Source organism: Raphanus sativus, unplaced genomic scaffold (assembly GCF_000801105.2).
Source record: "Raphanus sativus cultivar WK10039 unplaced genomic scaffold, ASM80110v3 Scaffold0132, whole genome shotgun sequence".
Taxonomy (NCBI): domain Eukaryota; kingdom Viridiplantae; phylum Streptophyta; class Magnoliopsida; order Brassicales; family Brassicaceae; genus Raphanus; species Raphanus sativus.
Window position 1 is genome coordinate 45483 of NW_026615452.1, and position 16755 is coordinate 62237.

The 16755-nt window shown below is 35.7% G+C and overlaps 2 protein-coding genes and 1 pseudogene across 3 annotated transcripts; 1 reads left to right on the forward strand and 2 right to left on the reverse strand.

The window, feature by feature from the left end:
* Window positions 1-1321: 1321 nt before the first annotated feature.
* LOC130501242 (peroxisome biogenesis protein 5-like) lies at window positions 1322-6124 on the reverse strand. Its single transcript, XM_056996132.1, has 15 exons — window positions 5912-6124; window positions 5673-5801; window positions 5444-5582; window positions 4928-5121; window positions 4457-4714; window positions 4021-4140; window positions 3671-3832; window positions 3206-3387; window positions 2780-3014; window positions 2600-2684; window positions 2381-2490; window positions 2063-2287; window positions 1905-1970; window positions 1701-1795; window positions 1322-1618 (listed from the first exon to the last, which is right to left on the reverse strand). Exons 1-15 carry the CDS (start codon window positions 6029-6031, stop codon window positions 1540-1542), a joined length of 2199 nt encoding a protein of 732 aa, XP_056852112.1. The 5' UTR covers window positions 6032-6124; the 3' UTR covers window positions 1322-1539.
* Window positions 6125-7358: 1234 nt separating this feature from the next.
* On the reverse strand, window positions 7359-12542 carry LOC130501243 (probable WRKY transcription factor 2). 2 transcript variants are annotated; one of them, XM_056996134.1, is made up of 6 exons: window positions 12028-12542; window positions 10593-10684; window positions 9149-9550; window positions 8187-9076; window positions 7948-8106; window positions 7359-7878 (listed from the first exon to the last, which is right to left on the reverse strand). In XM_056996134.1, exons 3-6 carry the CDS (start codon window positions 9494-9496, stop codon window positions 7359-7361), a joined length of 1917 nt encoding a protein of 638 aa, XP_056852114.1. In that variant the 5' UTR covers window positions 9497-9550; window positions 10593-10684; window positions 12028-12542. The 2 variants fall into 2 exon arrangements, with proteins under 2 accessions (XP_056852114.1, XP_056852113.1); XM_056996133.1 differs by lacking the exon at window positions 10593-10684.
* A 2131-nt stretch (window positions 12543-14673) lies between these two features.
* LOC130501241 (putative 4-hydroxy-4-methyl-2-oxoglutarate aldolase 3) lies at window positions 14674-16405 on the forward strand (annotated as a pseudogene).
* Window positions 16406-16755: the final 350 nt, after the last annotated feature.

Genomic DNA, 16755 nt, shown 5'->3' on the forward strand with positions numbered 1-16755 from the left:
CTTTTATCAGCTATAGGTATAGAGTAAGACTGCGACGGCTATAGAGTGTTAGATAGTTAGAACCCTACGAAGCACGTGATGAGTTAGTTGGTCAGAACCATACTGTAACACTATTATGCTAGTTATCGTTTCATTGGCTATTAATATTATTGCGACAGCTACTTCCATTAGGCTGTACGCAATGGGTTGAATAATCTGGTGAAAGTTTCGTCTGAATACTGTGATTTTTTTTTCTGCAACAGGTCTGAATACTGTGATAACACATAGTATCTACAGTTCCATAGAAGAATGTAAAAGAAAAATTGCAAAATTAACGAAACGAATGGCTACACGGCTTTTCAAAGCATACTTTAGTATATGCTCTACGCATTCTTGTATTAACTCAAAAGGGGTCTAAAACCTAAACTTTATCTTCTTTGCAGTTGAAGTTTAATTTCCAGTTGAATATTTTTTTAACTTTACAATATCAAAAAAAAATATAACATGTGTGTGCGCGCAAGCAAATAAACGTTTGTGGAACAAGATGTATGGAATAGGTATAAGTATTGCCTATTGTGGTGTTTATATTGCAAGTGACTCGTGGTCGTGGGTACGCTTTAAGCATGGGAGTGGCTTACCACTCCTGTCTACAAGCTCGAGCGATCGAGCACACACAACAAATTCAACAACAAGGACAAAACATCTATTTCCTCACCTAAAAAAAAATCTATTGCCTATTGTGTGGCGTACGCACAACTTTTTTTGACACGTTGGTTAAACACAATTCTGCGATCCGGTAAAAACGATACACAAAGCGATGGCGCTTCAATGTTGGACACTTCTCCCAGTTCTCCGTTCAGAGAATCAAAGGTTATAAATTTTTCTAATAAGGCTTTCTTAGGTCTTGAGACGATGACATATCGTCGAAGAGACTGCATTTTCCTACAAGACAATTCGTCGAGGACACGGTGTATATGGGCGTCTCATTCCGCAACCCATTCCGGATACGTTCTATATCAAAAAGTAACCTATTATTTCGTTATGTTTATGGTCCTCTACCTTCTTCCTTCATCTACTTTTTGATGATTGCTACCTCTATGGTCTTTTAGGTTTAGGTCCAGGACCTATTAAATCATTACGTTATAGTATGCAACTAGCTAGTCCACCCATATTCACTTTTCAAGACAAAGACTAGCAATCATTAAGCGCAATTCTGATACAGCTGATATTTACATTTGTTTCTCATCTAAACGTCAACATCGTACCAAATTTTATTTTATTTTATTTCTCAGACGAGTTTCGGTTAAAGAAAATCCGGTTTACCAGAAGAAAACAGCAGGACTAATCATCAAAACTGGAAATGATATGCTTTTTGAAGCATTATTATTAGTACCTTGTGTTATACATTTACCTCTACATAAATCATGTATTGGTATATCTACAACATTACGAATGTAATATATTTTTTTATTATTATTTCAAGTTCCCGTAAAAGAAATCGATCGTTTAACCGGTAAGGACCACTCCGACTTTAAGGTCTGAATCGTCTAGCTTCTCTACTCAAAGCGGGAACTCTTTCTGCAAGAGATCCAGATTCCTTGCCTCACAAGCTTCGATTAGGTCATGTCTTGACGCACAGCTACAAAAAGTTTTAACAAAACTTAGAACAGTTTCAAACGACATTGATAGATTTTTCTTGTTCACAAGCTTTTGATACATACCTTAACGAAAGTCTCAAGTATTGCCAAGCGTTATCGGCTTTAGGATTCATCGCAAGGGCACGAACATAATAAGGGATTGATTCTTTGTACATCCCCTGTTACATTTAGATATATTACACAATAGCATACCATACTCACGTTAGTTCCAGTCCAAAAACATACATCAAGCATTTACTTCTGATACAAGTTAACAAGAACACGAACCTGATTTGCGTAACTGATCCCCATGTTCGCCCAAGCACGAACGTAATTAGGTTTCAAATCCAGAGCCTGCCAGTAGAAAGACAGAACACGACGGTTAAACAGTAAGAGAAACGATGAGATTTGGAGAAGCTTGGAGTTCTGTGCATCGAAGAGTTTACCTGTTGATAAGCAGATATGGCATCAGCACTCTGAACACTGTTGGCTTGTGTTGCACCAAGCTTATTCCAAAGAGAATAGTCGTTTGGTTTCAACTGTAATGCTGTTTGGAAGGAAGTTATTGCTCTGTCGAATTCTCTAGACAGATTGAAGAGAACACCTAACACTATATGCACATCGGCGTCCTCAGGATTCATCTGAGAAGCTTCAGTGAATAATCTAGCAATCTGTTTATACATGGAAAAGGAATAGTGTTTTTTTCAATACAACTATGAGATGAGATTCAACTGCGGAAAATTTACAAGAGGAATGGCACTTACATCAGCATGGTATAGGGAATCAGCAAGCTCTGGAGGTGCGATTGATCCATACTTTGGGTGATTCCGCAGCCATCCGTATAAGTACTTCAAAGCAGTTGCTTGCTCCAACTCTGAATTTTACAGAGTACAACTTGTTAGTCATCAATCTGATTCCAAAAACGTAAGCAACAAGAAAATGTTACAAAAACAAACAAATATAGCTAGATTTCAGGCACTGACCGTTGGTATGGCTCACACCAAGCGCAAGAAGCACCTCTAGATTTGAGGGATCAGCCTCCTGTGCCCGCATCATTGCAGCTATTGCCTGTAACCACAATATTAACAGATTTTTAGCAACCTCTTCTTTTATTTATGTGCCATGGGTAAATAACGGTTCATGCAAAAAATAATCTGAATAACCTGTTGATCGTCATCGTTCTCTGCGTGTGTGACCCCAAGTAATCTCCAACCTTCAGCATTCTCAGGATTTTTCATAACCTCAGCTTCTAGAGCAAGCGCTGCCTCACTCAGAAGTCCTTTGCGGAACAATTCCTGCCCTTCTTTCATAGGTTCAGGGTGACCCACATAAGGGTTCATGTCAGAGAAGACGTAGACACCACTATTTTGTTTTTCAGCATTTCTTTCCGTCAGAAACCTGAAGAGGCAGAGACGTTGGTTAGATGGACTTAAAAGTCCAAGATGCATGAAACCAAAATGATGTAAAAAGATCAAGGGATGGAATTGGAGAGGGACCATAATATTATTCGATTGTTAAATTTTTGTGAACGCTCAAGCACAACGAAAAAGAGAACTTATTATAGATCAACTAAATAATAATGGACTTACTCATCATAAGCATTTGCCCATGCATCAGCCGAACTCCCACCCGCGGGCCCTTCAGCAAATTCATCTACCCAGTCATCAACATTCAACTTCGAAAACTCATTAACCCATTGGTCCTCAGCCGATTCTTGCTGTCGGTTCGCGGAAGCAAACTCATCAGCCCACTGTTCTGGTCCACGTGCAAGCTACACGCACCAAAATGAAATAAAAACTTACGTTAAATGCAAGATGGTGGTTGTACTTGCTACCATGTCAGAGACATCATATTCTCTTAAGTAATAAGGAACCATTTCACTGGAAAGAAGTGTACAGAGAAATCTACGCTCCGCCTTTCCACTACATTTCATTTCTAAAATAGAAAATGAAGGAGATTGACTACAGCACTAAGCTATGCAAGAAAGGAGTAACACTAAATCAATTTGCACTAGGGTGATATCAGTAGCGAGTAGACCCTAAGCAAAAACATACTTTCTCATTGGCGAATTGATCAGCCCAACTTGGCGGCCCCAGATACTGCTGTTCATATTCAGTCGCCCAGTCCCCTGGGGCTGGTCCAGGCTTGACCTCATTCTCATCCATAATGAGTTCACCGCGGCTCATCTTTGAAACAAATTGAAGGAATCTTGAATTCTGCATTCACCAAACACATTTTGCCAAGCTTTTCAGATAAATCTCAAGAGAGCAGCTCAGCACATCATCCTTAATTGCAAAACATCGCCTCAGAAGTTCTCAGCAGTGGAAATAAGGAAATCAGAACAGCTTGGCATCCAATAGTACAGTTTACTACAAACTTACTTACTGAAACTATCATCACCAACCTGAAATTTCGGATTGCCATCCTGAGACAGTGTATGAGCAAGCTTACGAGTTTGCTCCATTGCAGCTAAATTTTGCATATTCATACTTCTCATTTGGTTTGACATCAGTTGAGATTGACCCTTCAAAAAAAATCAAGAAAAAAAAGGAAAAGGATGAGCGCCAACAATTTTCAGAACCTGAAAAAATATGAGAAAGCTAAAGTGCTGTTCAATTAAACGCGAGTCGAACTCTGATGGACTGATAACATCGCAAAGAAAAGTTGCAACAGATTCAGGCATTTGAACAACTATACCCTGGGAACTAGTAAAGCAAAGCCTATACTCAACCAAAAATATGAGTCCTCGATATTCTATTATACTAATTGCAAGCTTGTTAAATATGAGTCTGGTGTGGACATTCAAATAGAACATATCAAACAATTGAAGGAAAATGTACCTGCTCAAACTCGGTGGCCCACCCATTCACACCATGTTGTTGCTCAAAAGAGTTGACCCATGCGTCAGGACCCCCATGATTCATACCATGCTGATGCTGGTCAAATTCGGCTGCCCAACTATCCGCAGGATGTAAACCAGGTTTCGTAACAGCCTGAGACTCATTCCAGTAATCATCTAGCTCCCGAAATCTCCCAGGAATATGACCTCTAGCTTGAATGCCATCATCAATATCTAACGATGACAGTAACGCATTTACCTATAAAAACAACGGAGAACAATATAAGCAGCCAACAAAACTGAGAAAAGGTGCAAAATACACCAAAAGAGAACATAAAAAGCTTAGTCACACCTCGAAAAGGAAGACATAACAAGTAAAACAAGCAATGATTCTCAACAAAATCCCTGAGGCTCATTTTCATTCTAAAACACAATGATGCAGTTACATAAAACTATCAGGCAAGCAGCAAACCTGAGAATTGATAAATTCTTCTCCCCTGTCAGCAAAAAAATGCCGGGCCATTATGCTACTACGATCACGTATACACTGTTTGTCACTCTGTGACAATCCCAGGACAGGGACAGGTGCTGGACGAAAGGGAATGCCACCACGGCTACTCTCAACAAACGAATGCAGAAAGTTAGACAAGACTCTCTGCGGGGGTCCTGCAATGTAAAAACAAAAAAAAAACAAATTTTAAGCAAGCACAAGACACCAAGTCACTTTGACAAATGCAATAAACAATAAACACGAAACAACCATCTGGGAGAATTTAAACGCACAGCAAAGAAGTTGATTCAACTTTGAGTAAACTACTTTATTTCATGTAGCTAATACTTTTCACTGCTTTTCTTCCCACAACTAAAGATGTTTACTTTGCGGACTGAAGATGTTACCATTCATATTCAACATCAAACCCCGTAATATCAAAATCCATTTGTGGTAGAGAGAAATAAGAGTTAAAATATGATAATAACAATGACAAACCTTCAAAAGTGGGCTGGAGAGGAGGCTCATAGATAGGACCCATGGGAGGCATAGGTCCAGCACCACGCTGAACTTCATCCCAAGCAGCACCCAGACCATTCTGATCTACAGAGCGGAAGCCACGGAAGAACTCTGTCCCCTGATGATAAAAAAAAAGGTTAATCAGTGCCAAATACTAAAATTATATAAAAAAAAAAAAGAGTAGAACTTTGAAGAGTATTAATAAAACCTGAGCACCGGGCTGGAGAAGAGGCTGATCCAACTCAGAACCAGGGAGCGAGCTTAAGTGTTGGTCCTGAGAGTAAAACTGTGGCCCAGGACCTGAGCTGGTGGCATTTGGTATCTCCTTGAGCCTCTCCTGCCCCAACCAAAATCAGCAAATCAAAGTCAGAGATTACGTAATATCTAAACCCCCCAATTGAAGAATTAAGATCTAATTCGACTTTAATCAGGTGAGGAAAGCCGAACCTGAGTTTTGGAAGAGGAACCAAGTAGGGCGTTGGTGAGAGCACCGAGAGGGTTGGAGGAAGAAGAGGAGCCCGGAACTGCGCAGGCTGCTCCGCCGTTTACAAGGTCTCTCATCGCCATGTTGTCTGTCAGATGAGTCTAATTAGTATTGGTTTCTTCCGTCCGTCCTCTGATCACCTCTCTCCCCAAAATCCCCAATCTATCTATCGTTTCTTCTTTCTCTCTATGATTTTGGACTCATCTCATATGGCCACAGCTTCGTTGGTATTTAATATTAGTATTTCTTTATATATTATCCACACCACACACATTTTTAGGCTCACCAACGCATATTTCTTTTTATTTTTCTGAAAAAAAAAAATTTACTTTATTGTTATCCATTGTGAAAACTGTATTTTTGTGAATGATAATATTTTTTAATATCTACTCTCTTGCAATTTGCAAATAATATTTTTATTTTTTATTAAAATTTGGAGAATTCAACATTTTGTTGCAGTTTGCAAATAATATTTTTTTATCTTTTTTATTAAAAATGAATGAATTCGACATGTTGTTGCAATTTGCATAATTTCTGTCCTATTTAAGTCAATTGCCCCCATTATACTATCACATTGACGGATCTCTCCCAGTGAGTACTTTATGAAAGTAGTATGCTTTCAGTTACTCTACTTCCTTAAACCTTTACTGGTGTGGAAAATACAGATGTGAATCATGTGATCATATGTCGCTCGACACATGCTTCTGTGATTATCCATTAATGATTTCTGATGTGAGTATGTTAGTATGTGTTTTCAGCGTTTCTAAATATTAAGTATTTAATCTTTACTGACTTTACAAACTTTTTTTTTATTCATTTGTCTTCATTAAGGATATCAGTAAACCATGTTGCACATCTCAAACCGAGGCTCAGCAGCAACTCAGTGTGAGCCTTTTGTCTCTCCTATGCAGTGGCTGCTCATCTTACTGGGATACATAATGCCATCAAAATGCTTCTTTTTTTTTTGCCATCAAAATGCTTAATAGCAGAATCAGAGTGCTCTACCAATATCTTGCCGCAATGCAGAAAGGTACCTTGTATTTTCTATTTTCTTTCCTAAGTTTCATTCTCATCACTGTGGTTTCTAGTCACTACTCACTAGTCCATTACTCTAGATGGAAGATAGAGTAAGTAGTATAGTTTAGTGCTCTAGTTGCCAGTATAATGATTCGTGGGGTCTTACTCTAGAGTAACTACTTTCCTCATCTCTTACTAGCTTGTTTTTTTTTTTTTTGAACAACTCTCTTACTAGCTTGTATAATTTATGAAGATAACAAAAAAAAAGGCCACAAGAAGATGAAAATGGTACCAGCCTTTAACCTTCCCCAAAGTTTCAAAGCAATAAATTAAGAAGAATTTAAAAATTATGATAAGCATCAACAAGATGCCAAAGGATAAGAGAGTAAAATTTCAAATCTGTGGTAATCTACTCATTATCTGGTTATATACCGACTGTCCCGTTTCCGAACCCGGTTCAACCTTAGGCTCCATCCCTCTCTGCATCATCATCGCTTCACTCATCCCACCCGGTTGTTGACTCATCATATACGACGGGTGAGTGTGAGTCAAACCCTGTAATTTCCCTTGACCAAACGCTAAACCAGGAATCGAAAGATTACCAAAACCGGTTTGTCCTAGACCGAACGCAAAACCGGAAGGAGGACCCAAATGCGGCTGGAAGCTAAACGGACGTCCGAACTGAGACGACTGGTTGAGCTGTCTCTCATATCTGCCACGTGGAGGCTCTTGGTAATGGTTAGTTTGAGCGGCGCTGCTACCGTTTCCACCGCCGTGGCTGCTGTTGCGTGCGGCGGGGACGTCGTGGTCGTGTTTGCCTTCGTAAGTGGTTATAACGGATTTGAGATCATGAGAAGCTCTCTCTACGTGTTTTCTCACCGTACATCCAGGAGCTGTGCATTTGTAGTAACTCCTACAAAAAGAAACCTTGCTTGTAAAGCACGTTAGAGACCAATGTGTTTAATGAGTTTTGGTAAGAAACCTAGGGTTTGGGTTTCCTTTGACAACTTTCTGACCATACTTTCTCCAGCGATAGCCATCGTCGAGAATGTCAACATCACTCGTTGTCTGCACAACGACTCTTGGCTCACGTATAGCTCTTGTTGCTCCACTCATCTCTATTGCGTAAGCCTCAAGTTTCCTAATGAAAAAAAACAAAACGTTTTTTTCAGAACAGATGTTTAGATTGATGAATCTGTGTCTAAAGAAGATAAAGATAACCTTCTTTTCGATTCGGATTCATCTCCTCTTCCACATCCATCGTATCCCAAAGAAGCACTACCATGATCAGTCCCTCTATCATCTTCATCTTCATCATTAGAGAGTGTTGACAAAGCATCAACCACAATCACATCACCTGACTCTTGAGCTTGAATCGATCCAGATTGGTTTCCGTCTTCTTCGAAGTTGTTCTCATTGCTTCCAACTTGTTGTTGAGTGTTATTACAACTAACCCACGTTGCAGAGTTATCTCTCTGCTGCTGCTGCTGCTGCTGTTGCTGTTCGGTTCCATCTAGTTGCGTTCCGGAGGAGCGGCGGTTAGGAGGAGGCTTGGAGTGATTATGAGCTCCTTTGTATATAATCTCAGTGATGTGACCTTCTCTTGATCTCTCCACCTTCTTCTTCACTGGACAGCTCGGGTTTGTGCACTTGTAATAGCTTCGTGGATACTCGCTTCCTTTAACCAACTTTTGTCCGTATTTCCTCCAGTTATATCCATCCTCTGCAGGTGCTCCACCACCAGCCATCGAATCACCACCTCTTTGCTCTTCTTCTCCTTCTTCCTCTTCCTGATGGTCGTTGGTGTTTGTTGTGGCATCAGATGTCTTCCTCTTCAAGCCACTTTGCTCAGAACCGAGTTTGACATCTTCTTCCGGGGACTGATGATGAGAAGAACTGTTGTTGTAGTTACCATAATCAACTGGCATCATCTCCGTTGCGCCGTGGAAGAAAGAGGAAGAGGGTCTTGAAACAGGATGGAATGTGAATGATGATGATGCTCCAATGCCATCGAAGAACTCGTCTTTCTCTTTATCAGAAGCAGACAATCCATTACTACTGTTAACACCAGGAAGAAATGGGAATTTCCCTGTAGTTGGAGACGGTTGAGCCTGCAAATGTCAAAGAAATTAAGTTTCAATAATAATAAGATGGAGAAAAAGGAAACAACTATGCAGCTTTACCAATGGGTTAGAAAGGAAAACAGGAGACTCCAAGAGCGTTGCAGGGCTAAGGCCAGGAGAGGAGATGGTTAAGCAATTAGGAGAGCGAAGACTAGAATCGGTGTTAGAGCGGATGTTCTCAGTGTTTAACCTCGGAGTGTTGAATCCAGCACGAGCAGCGATTCTTTCTCTTAAACCACCACCTCGTGAAACGTTCTTGTTATTACCACTAGTGTCTTCTTCTTCTTCTTCTAGACGATTAACAAGGCCATGATTCAAAGATAGCTCTCTTTCAAGAACACGTTTCGAGCTAGGATTACAAGGAACCCATTCTCCCATTACAGCCACGTTTTCTTCAAAACCAGACATTTAAAGATCCAACAAGTTTTACTGAGTCTCTTTGCCTAAACTGAGATGAAACTCCTGAGACATTATAGAAGATTTAAAAAAGACAGTCACAATCACAAACCTCAGAATATATTTGAAGACATGAACATTCTCAGTCAACTTCTAGTATTAAACAATACATTAAACAAGCTAAGTAACACAACTATTGTAAGTGAACCAGTGAGCTTAAAAACTAAGATATAGAATCAAATTTATGTTGCTTTGGTCAAGAAAGATTTTTCAAAGTTTAATCCTTTTGTCTTTTTCAGAGTCGACAAAACAAATCATTAAAGATGGAAAATGTAAGAAATTAATAAAAAATATTTTTTTTCTCTTTCACGCGTTAATCTACTTTTATGGAACCTCATGAAATTCAAGTATATAATTTTATAGCAGAAACAAATGATCGAATCACGAAGATTAAAAAAGAGAATAAAACAATAGGACAACGTCAAACTATAGTACAGTTTTAAACTAGACTGTAAGCAAAAAAAAAACTTAAGGAGGTAATTAAACAGATCATCTATCTTATTAAAACAGAAACATTTTGTTGGACCTAACATTTATTTTGTAAGTTTTTAAATTAAATACACCTTTATACTTTATAGTTAAACCTACATTAAATCACTAATGTTCCTTTCTTTATAATATTATCCATTTTTTCAAACAATATACTTATTTCTTTATACTACTATCAATGTTTCCAAACAATATATTTTATACTACTATCAATGTTTCCAAACAATACAATAATTAATCTTAGTTATTTTATATATATCATTTTCTCTTTAAAATTTTGTAGAAACGTTATAATTTCATAAATTGCAAAATAATGAACTTTAAAATTTGATTATAAGATTACAAATTATGAAACTATTACAATTTAAATCCAATTAGATTACATATCGGTCATCCATCAATTCAATAAGTTATTCTCGGGTTTTAGTGATTTTTTTAATATGTATATTTTAAAAGCCTAAATTGAATTGTCAGATCTCCGGATTAACCGGTATAATCACAATCGGGTTGAATTTAAAAACGGGAAAATCGCATAAAAAACCCTGAAAGTGTCACATACTCGCACTTTAAACCTTGAAGTTTTTTCACTAACACTTTTAACCTCCGAAGTGACATTTGTGTCATTAAAAACCTCCAACCTAAAAAGATGACCTGTTTAACAGGTAAAAAGGTGATTTGTCAATTTTTTTTTCAAAAAATATTTATTTAATTCATAAAATAAATAAAAATTAAAGAAAAAATATAAAATTAAATATAAATTCATAAAATTAAATGAATATTCAGAAAATTAAATAAAAATTCAAAAAATTAAATAAAATTCAGAAAATTAAATAGAAATTCAAAAAAATAAACAAAAATTCAGAAAATTTAATAAAATTAAATAAAAATTCAGAAAATTAAATAAAAATTCATAAAATTAAATAAAAATTAATTAAAACTCAAAAATTAGTAAAAATCATAAAAATAAAATAAAATTCAGAAAATTAAAAAATAATCATAAAACTAACTAAATATCAGAAGTTAAAAAAGTTTCAAATAAACAAATAACTAATATTAAATCAAAAGACATAAATTAAATAAAAGATCATAAAATTAAAAATTCATGAATTTCACAAATAACAATGTTTTTAACAACCATCAAATTGGCATTTTAATAGTGAAAATACCATAATTCTTGTATTACACTCACTTTTAAACGATTAAAATGTGAATTTAATGGTTGTTAAAAACATTGTTATTTGTGAAATTCATGAATTTTATTTAATTTCTGTCTTTTGGTTTAATATTAGTTATTTTTTTATTTGAAACTTTATTTAACTTCTGATATTTAGTTAGTTTTATGATTATTATTCTAATTTTCTGAATTTTATTTTATTTTTATGATTTTTTTACTAATTTTTGAAATTCTATTTAATGTTATGAATTTTATTTAATTTCTGAATTTTTATTATTTTTCTGAATTTTTATTTATTTATTTTGAATTTTATTTAATTTTCTGAATTTTATTTATTTTTTTGAATTTTTATTTAATTTTCTGAATTTTCTTTAATTTATATTATTTTATGAATTAAATAAATATTTTTTGAAAAAAAAACCGACACATCGCCATTTTTACCTGTTAAACAGGTCAATTTTTTAGTTTGAAGGTTTTTTATGACAGAAATGTCACTTTCGAGGTTAAAAGTGTTAGTGAAAAAACTTTAGGATTTAAAGTGTGAGTAAGTGACACTTTCAGGGTTTTTATGCGATTTTCCCATTTAAAAACACTGATTTAAATGCAAAAATATTTTAAATACACACTCTTTAAAAATTACCAAAATATTTATTAAATTATTAATGAAATTTTTCATCGTGCGGGTCAAAATCTAGTTATTTTTGTAAAAACATAATCAAATTCCAGAATTTAAGTTAAAGACAAAACATTTTTAAAACGCATGTAATAAAAACCAATAAATTAGAAAAAGACAAAACAGATTGAGATCATTTACGGTTACCTGATTAGTTGAAGACGACGAGCCAGAAACACCGTCACAGCCGCAAACGGAAATCGCCAGTTCCGCCGCTAACAGCCAACTTCGTCTCTGATTCGACAACAAAAAAACAAAATCCACCCGACCCGGATCCGAACTTAGCACTGGCTTACAAAAGATTTTTTCCCAATTCCTGTCTCCTTCGTCTTCTTTTCTCTGTTCTTCTGAGTTTCACATCAAACCAGAAGAAAAAAAAAACAATTTTCTCTCTCCTAAAACGAGAAAGATATGTTTTTTTCTCGTTTACACAAAATAGAATGACGATGGATATTGACAAAGGAGCAAAGATTTCAACAGTATGATTAGATTAATCACTGTTGCTTTCTCACCATCGCTAACGAGAACAATTTAAAAAAAATCAACCAATTTATAGAACTAAATTAATATGAAAAGACAAATCGTTAAAAGAGAAGACAGAAAGGAGATAGAGAGAGAGGATTACGAAACAATTTGAGCTTTGTTTTCTGATTGCTACTGAGGAGAAGAGAAGACGAGGCTAAAAGTTTTTTTTGCAGAGAATGATGAAGGAGATGGTGAGTCGTGTTTACACAAAACGTTTTCTCTCTACTGAACCCTCCTATAAAAACATGCCACGTGGATTGATCGAGGTTAATAGAATAAGATCGTCGGCTGATAGGTTCGATGTACCGTGGGGTGTGGCGCAGGTGATCTGTAACATTTATTACTTACTATTCCAGTTTCTTTTTTCGGGTTTGGTTATTAATAGGAAAAAAATTTATTAAAAGCGGGAAATTATTGACAAAAGTACTTATTCTGCCACATGTCGGATTAGGAAAAAAAGATAATTATTGTTATATTATTGCACTCTTATTCTATTGGTTCGATACATATGAAATTTCAGAAACTGATAAAAGAAAAACCAAATTATCCTTTGTGGAGGAGAACAAATAAAAGTTAAATATAAAGCAGGTTGGTGTTTTTACCATAAGTGTCACATTGTTATAAAATTCTGGAACAACAAATCTTATCTGCAGGCTATTTGTAGTCTATGTATGTAAGTAACCATGCTATAAAATTTGAGTCAAAGGGATAATACTTTGCCAGAATATTGTTACCAAAGTAATAAGTTTTTTTTTTTTGTAAAAAGGGCTTTGAAATTGGGCTTACCACGATAACAAGTTGATTGAAGCATGGCAAGAACAAAACAAGGAATGTCTTACCAAAAAAATAAAAAGGAGTGGATTAATGTACTAGAAAATTTGTCACTCGTTCTATTGACATCAATAGTCAAAATATGTTTGTGTCGATCATTTACAACAATGAGCAATTTAAATATCTTCCAAATGTCAAAATATGTTTGTGTCAATCAGTTACAAAATTGAGCAATTTAAATAATTTATGTTTTGAGTCTTATATTAAGAATTAATTACTCGACTACTCGATTATTAAAGACGTACATTTTGAAATTGTTTCGTTTTGAAATGACATGTTTTCATACATCTTTCGACTTATATCAATAAACGTGTAACTGTTTCATTTTGAAATTGACATGTTCTCATACATGCATCAGGCATGTGATCTTTTATTTTCAAATTGGTATTTTACATGCATGCATGTGATTTGATAAAACATACGTAATCTTAAATTATATAGCATATCCAGGAGATACATTTTTTCCAGGTGATACTTTTAAGATACATTATTCAATTTAGAGGTTGCTTACCTAGAAAAAAGAATGACTCAAATATACTTAGATGATATGTGATATATGTCCTGTGATAATAAACGGATCATGAAAACTGGAAAAATCATTAAACGAACAAAACAACTCCCGACAAAGATTCTTTACAAATATTGAAGATACGTTAATATTTATGTCTACAAAAAGTCATAAACCCTACACACACATTTTTTTTTTTTTTTGACTAACACACACACAATTTAAGTAGCAGTAATATGGATAATTAACGTACTTTAAGCTTAAGGTTACGTAACTTACGGGCTCAAAAGATTATAGAGATATAGAGTTATAGAGATATTGAAGTATTTTAGTTTTAAAAAAAAAGTATTTTAGTTTATGCTGCAATAAATAAAATAGAATCATTTAATATAATTCATTATACCTTAAATTGAATATTTAATTGGAAATTTGATAGGCAGTTTTTCCGAAAAACCCGGTCAAAAAGAGACATTGACCAAGCCTTTAATGGTTTTTATTTTCTTTTTCCTTTTCCTTTTGTTCCCCGCAAAAAATCACGTTACAAAGCTGTGACACAATACTCATGTGACAGCCAAAGCACGACTGTGGCGTGAAGTATTTTGTTCTCTCTAGTGGGGCCCGTAAAACGAACTTTCAGACACGGAAAGGATCGACGGCTCCGATTTCTTGTCAGTTCTTACCTTTATAGTAGGCCCCATACTAATGGAAAGACAAAACACGGGTTTTATAATCTTACACCCAGCCCATTAAAGCCCATTATGCCTGAATAAATTACAAAATATATGGGATTGACCCAACAACAGACTTGCTTTGACTGTCCGATGAGCGAACCAAAAGTCAACTACTTGAAAAAAGGTCAATGACCCGACCCGACCCGACCCGACCCGACCCGACGAAAAGATTTTCAGTGCACAAGTGGCTGTAAATGGCACGATAGGAGACCAAGTGGCTGTAATGGCACAAGTTTCTATGAGGAACTTTCAGTGCGTTGGATAGCCTGACACGAGAAAGCTGATCTTACCCGTTACTTACTTGTATATTTACAATCGCCGTTTAAGAATATTTGGAAGCCCTTCTCTCTCTCCTTGGTAATTTTTCTTTCCTTTCTTCTTCTTCTACTTTCCCTTGTATAGTTTTGTTGAATTCCCGATCAGTTTTGTTGATCAGTGTTGAGATTAATTAGTTTATTTCTGTGAAGAATTTGATGTTTTGCTCTTGAGAATGAGTCTTGTCTGCTAGAATTAGCTGTTGTGTAGTAGTAAAATTTAGTTATTTTCCCGCCGTATAAAATGAACTTGGAGCATTGTTCTTTGAACAAAAATAGAAAGAGTTCATGTTATATACGGTTCAAATCTAATAGCTTCCTAACTGTAACCAAAAAGATTCCACTTTTGAGATTTCAGTTTTTTTTTTCTTGTTTTAAGTGATTTAACGTTTGATATATTGTCCTTGAAGATAAATCTTTTTGTTTGTTGTTGTTAATATAGCCTCTTGCTCAATCCTCGTAAACAAATCCGCAAAGCATTTGGATTTTAACATTATGCTAGACTTGAGAGTCTAATAAACCGTCATCAATTCATGTAATGCATTTGATTCTAGAAGTGTCCCCTGTTAGGAATCGTATAGAGAGGATTTCATTTAGTAAGTTGTTTGCAATTTCAGTCTTGCTACTTTCTTGAGCCTGAGAATTTGATCTAATTATCTCAGCTCCTTCCATGTATGGCTTTAAAACAATTTTATATACCAAGAGTTTCACATGACTCTGTTTATAAACAATATATTCTGATTTTGTTTTGTTCGATGTGAGTCTTTTAAATACTTACTTGTGAGTCTTTGTGGTTGCTATTGTCATCTGCTTTAAGTGCGTTTTTCTAGAGTCCGTGATAAAATAAAATTTAGTAATAAAATGATAGCTTTGAATCATTCGAATTGTTAATGAATAAAAGGTCCCTTGTCTAGGCTTTCTTTGTTTTGCCATTGTCATCCTTCTTCAGTTATTACTCTAACCCCTTGTGATTCCAAATACAGAACACACACACACACACGACACGCGTGAATACAATCTCCCATGGCTGCATTTGCAACAGCAGAAGCGTGTGACAGCAACGCAGAACTAATATCAAACGGAGACCTACGGGCTCTCCAACCAACCTTCAAGATCTATGGACAAAGAAGATGCTTCTCCGGACCAATCGTGACACTCAAGGTCTTTGAAGACAACGTCCTAGTCAGAAACCAACTAGAGACAAAAGGAGAAGGCGCGGTCTTAGTTATAGACGGTGGTGGAAGCATGAGGTGCGCACTTGTTGGAGGAAACCTCGGACAGTTAGCTCAGAACAACGGGTGGGTAGGGATTTTGGTGAATGGGTGCGTTAGAGATGTGGATGAGATCAATGACTGTGATGTTGGGGTTAGGGCATTGGGTTCTAACCCGTGAAGTCTAGTAAGAAAGGTCAGGGTGAGAAGAATGTGCCGGTTTATATTGGAGGGACTTTGATTAGGGATGGTGAATGGCTTTATGCTGATAGTGATGGTATCTTGATCTCCAAGACCGAACTCTCCGTCTGATCCAGAATGTTCTTCTGCTAAGAGATTACTGTTGGAGCTGGTTTATGTGGAATTAGTAATATTCGGTTTAATATTCTCAGATGAAAACGTTTTCTGCATTTGTGAAACAATATAATAATTACAAAATGTTGTTATTTTTTCTTATTCGAAACGAGCTGAAACCTTTATTTATTTTGTTACTCTCTGTTTTTTATTTCTTTATTTTTGAAAATATGTGAAATGTGACAGAAGATGGAAAAGGAGAAGCTGGTATAACTTATAAGAACTACCATCGGCTTAAAGAAATGAATGTAATATACAAGTCAAACATTCTAAAATAGGTTAGTTAACTTTTTCTTTTTTGTTCAAAGGTTAGTTAACTATAGGATAGTACTAATCTGTATCTAATTCTAAGTAATCTGTTTAATTTTTGTGAAATTATGGCAACATACTTATGCTTTATG